Source organism: Culex quinquefasciatus, chromosome 2 (genome assembly GCF_015732765.1).
Source record: "Culex quinquefasciatus strain JHB chromosome 2, VPISU_Cqui_1.0_pri_paternal, whole genome shotgun sequence".
In the NCBI taxonomy this organism is placed as follows: domain Eukaryota; kingdom Metazoa; phylum Arthropoda; class Insecta; order Diptera; family Culicidae; genus Culex; species Culex quinquefasciatus.
Window position 1 is genome coordinate 197,508,837 of NC_051862.1, and position 3,178 is coordinate 197,512,014.

General features: G+C 33.6%; 1 protein-coding gene across 1 annotated transcript; it reads left to right on the plus strand.

Moving 5' to 3' along the window:
* Window positions 1-2,477: 2,477 nt before the first annotated feature.
* On the plus strand, window positions 2,478-3,178 carry LOC6036448 (succinate dehydrogenase assembly factor 4, mitochondrial). The gene is made up of 2 exons (XM_001846447.2): window positions 2,478-2,666; window positions 2,721-3,178. Exons 1-2 carry the CDS (start codon window positions 2,597-2,599, stop codon window positions 2,987-2,989), a joined length of 339 nt encoding a protein of 112 aa, XP_001846499.1. The 5' UTR covers window positions 2,478-2,596; the 3' UTR covers window positions 2,990-3,178.

Genomic DNA, 3,178 nt, shown 5'->3' on the forward strand with positions numbered 1-3,178 from the left:
TATTAACATTGCTGATATGCAAAGAAAAATAAATAGCGATTTACTAAAAGTACAGAGCTGGTCAGAAAAGAACTTGTTAGCAATAAATCCCGCAAAAACTAAAGCCTTATTAATAAGTCGTCTCAAAACACCCCAAATCCTCCAGAGCTTTTCCTCAAAAACGAACTGCTCGAATTTGTCGATCATGCTTGTAATCTTGGCGTCATCTTTAGAAATAACCTAGATTGGGACAAGCAAATTAATTCTCAAATTGGAAAAATTTATGGGTCTCTGAAACAATTGAATTTAACTACAAGATTTCTTAATTCACATACTAAACTTAAACTGTTTAAATCTCTGTTATACCCACACTTCATTTTTGGTGATTTTATATATCCTAACGCAACTGTTGAGTCCCTAAATAAACTCAAAGTGGCTCTAAATTCCTGTGTCAGATATGTTTACAATTTATCTCGATATCACCGAGTATCACATTTACAGAAAAATTTAATTGGCTGCAGTTTCTCTGACTTTTACAAGTACAGATCATGTCTAACACTCTTTAGAGTAATGCACACAGGTGAACCTAATTATCTTAGTTCCAATATAATTCCTCTAAGATCATCCAGATCTAAACAATTCCTAATACCTCAACATTATTCTACTTATTATAGTCAATCATTATTCGTTAGAGGCATTTCAACCTGGAATCTATTACCTTTAAATATCAAAACAAGTATGTCTATACCTTATTTCAAGCGCAAACTCCTGGCCGAACTCAACAACCCGAATCAGTGATACATTTGAGAAAATGTGTAGTAAATTTGAGAAAATTAGCATTAATTTATTTAAGTTAAGTGAAATTGAATAACTCCATCACTAAGTGAATTCTCGCCACAATGTAATGAATTAAAAGGCACGTGCCTTATATTACATGAATAAATAAACAAATAATAATAATAATAACGTTATTTGAAAATAGGGGGATTGCTAAAAAAAATTTTTAGGAGGTACAATAATGGATTGACAGGTTGACCCGGTTGACCACTCAAATCCCATTTTTAAGTTCCCGACTTTTCGAGAACCTAAGATATTGGGATTTTTTTTTTACCTGAAAAAATCAAATCAAAACCTGTTTTTAAAAAAATCTATATTTTCAATATGTATGTTTTTTGATATTTTCAATATGTAGAACAAAATTTCTAATCAGTCTTTACAAAATAGATGAACGAAACATTTAATTTGAATGTTATATTACAAGAAATGAAAAAGGGAATAGCAAAAAATAATTTAATTACTCTTGTTATCAAGAAACGCTTTAAACATGATTACAGTTATTATTTTTAGAATGAATTTGAAAATATTTAGGAATTCAACATGATTTCATGTTTCTATTAAGTTCCCTTTATTTTTTTGTAAATCTGTTTTTTTATCAACGTTGATTGAACGACGGCAGTATTTAAATGCTTTAAGTTTTTTTCAATGAATGATCCAGTTTAATAATGTTTTAATTTATGCAAAATATTTAGAAGAGAAATGTTTTTTTAGCACAATTTTTTTAACCTTAAATTATTTTTTGCGATATACATATATTTTTAAAAATTGAAAAGGTATTTTTTCCATTTTTCATTCAGAACGAAAAAAGTGTAAATTTCATTTGATATTAAGGTTTTTCTAGTTAGTGAATATCGAGCTTTATCTATATTAATTTACCCATACTTTATATTTTATTTTTTTATGAAACAAACAATAAAATTTCAAATTACCTAAAGAATTCAGTTTAACATAAAAAAATATTCACCACAAAAAAACCACCAAAGTCATGTTGAAATTGTTTTTGTTTTCTAGATATATGAACAGAACTACTTAAGAGTTACAAAATAAGTATGCTTTGGATTCCCTATTTTTTGGCAATAAATCACAAATTCCGGACTTTTTCTAAATTTTTCGTGAATTTTGGCCAATTCCAGACTTTTTCCCGACATTCCCGGTTTCCCGACTTGACCACCCTGGGTTATACAAAAAATGCTGAAATTTGTGTGACCCAATCTCACCCCTGATCGACCAACTTTAGGTTATCGTAAATCTTGTGAAAATTGTAGTAGCAACGAGAGTAATTCTGTGAAAATTGTAGCAGCAACGAGAGTCACGCATAAAAATAAGTAATGTAATGTTTGAAGTTGAAAGAAATAAATAAAAAAAAAATATTTTTTTTTATTTTATATATAATAGGGCCGAAGCCGAAGTGTAAACAAAGAGTCTATCCTGCTCTTCTAATGTAAACATCAACTGCCGTGAGCAGGATACACTCTTTGTTTACACTTTGGCTTCGGCCATTATACATTGTTTTGCTTGATTTTTTCCAAAAAATGAAATTGAGTTGGTGCCAAACCAGCGTAGTTCAACTGTACCAGTCTAGTTCACATCTGACATGCAGATGGCGCTCTGTTTTTGGCTCATTTTCCGTTTCGACCTCTCGACCAGTGCCTGTTTTGAAAAGTGACACTTAAATTTATCATCAGCATTGCGGTACTTTGGGAAATTTGCATTCACGAGATTTTCACGAATCGGTTCCGCGACTCGTGTGCACTTGTGCAGCTTCACACCTGGCAGCGAAATGACTTCCAAGGTCCTTTTGAACAAAATCTCCAACCTTTCGGCGAGGCACGTATACGTGGTGAACTTTGGTAAGTTTTTTCAGCATTCGCCAGTTACACAATATTGCTTAAAAATCTTTCTAGTTCCCTCGCTCTCGTTCGCCACCAAACCGCCGACGTCGGACAAAACGCCGAGTCCACGGATGGAGGAGTTCCAGAAGAAACTGCGCGAGAAGACGCCGATCGGTAAGTTGGACGAGATTGTCGGCAAACATCCGTACCAGGAGAAGGAACCCCTGCCGGCATGGCCCAACAATACGAACCCCAACACCGGGGAAGTTGGCGGTCCCCGAGGACCAGAGCCAACGCGGTATGGGGACTGGGAGCGCAAGGGGCGAGTTTCGGACTTTTAAGGTGGTCGTTGAATCTCGTCTCCAGTGCGTGAATCTAGTTTTTAGTGATAGCAGTAATGGCAATACAGAGTAAAAGGGTTTATTTAGAATAGATTTTAAAACTTCGTGTTAAATAAACAAAAAAAATAGATGATAGATAACGTTTGGAAAATAAAACCACTTGCCAAAATATTCTTTGTGGCTCTATAA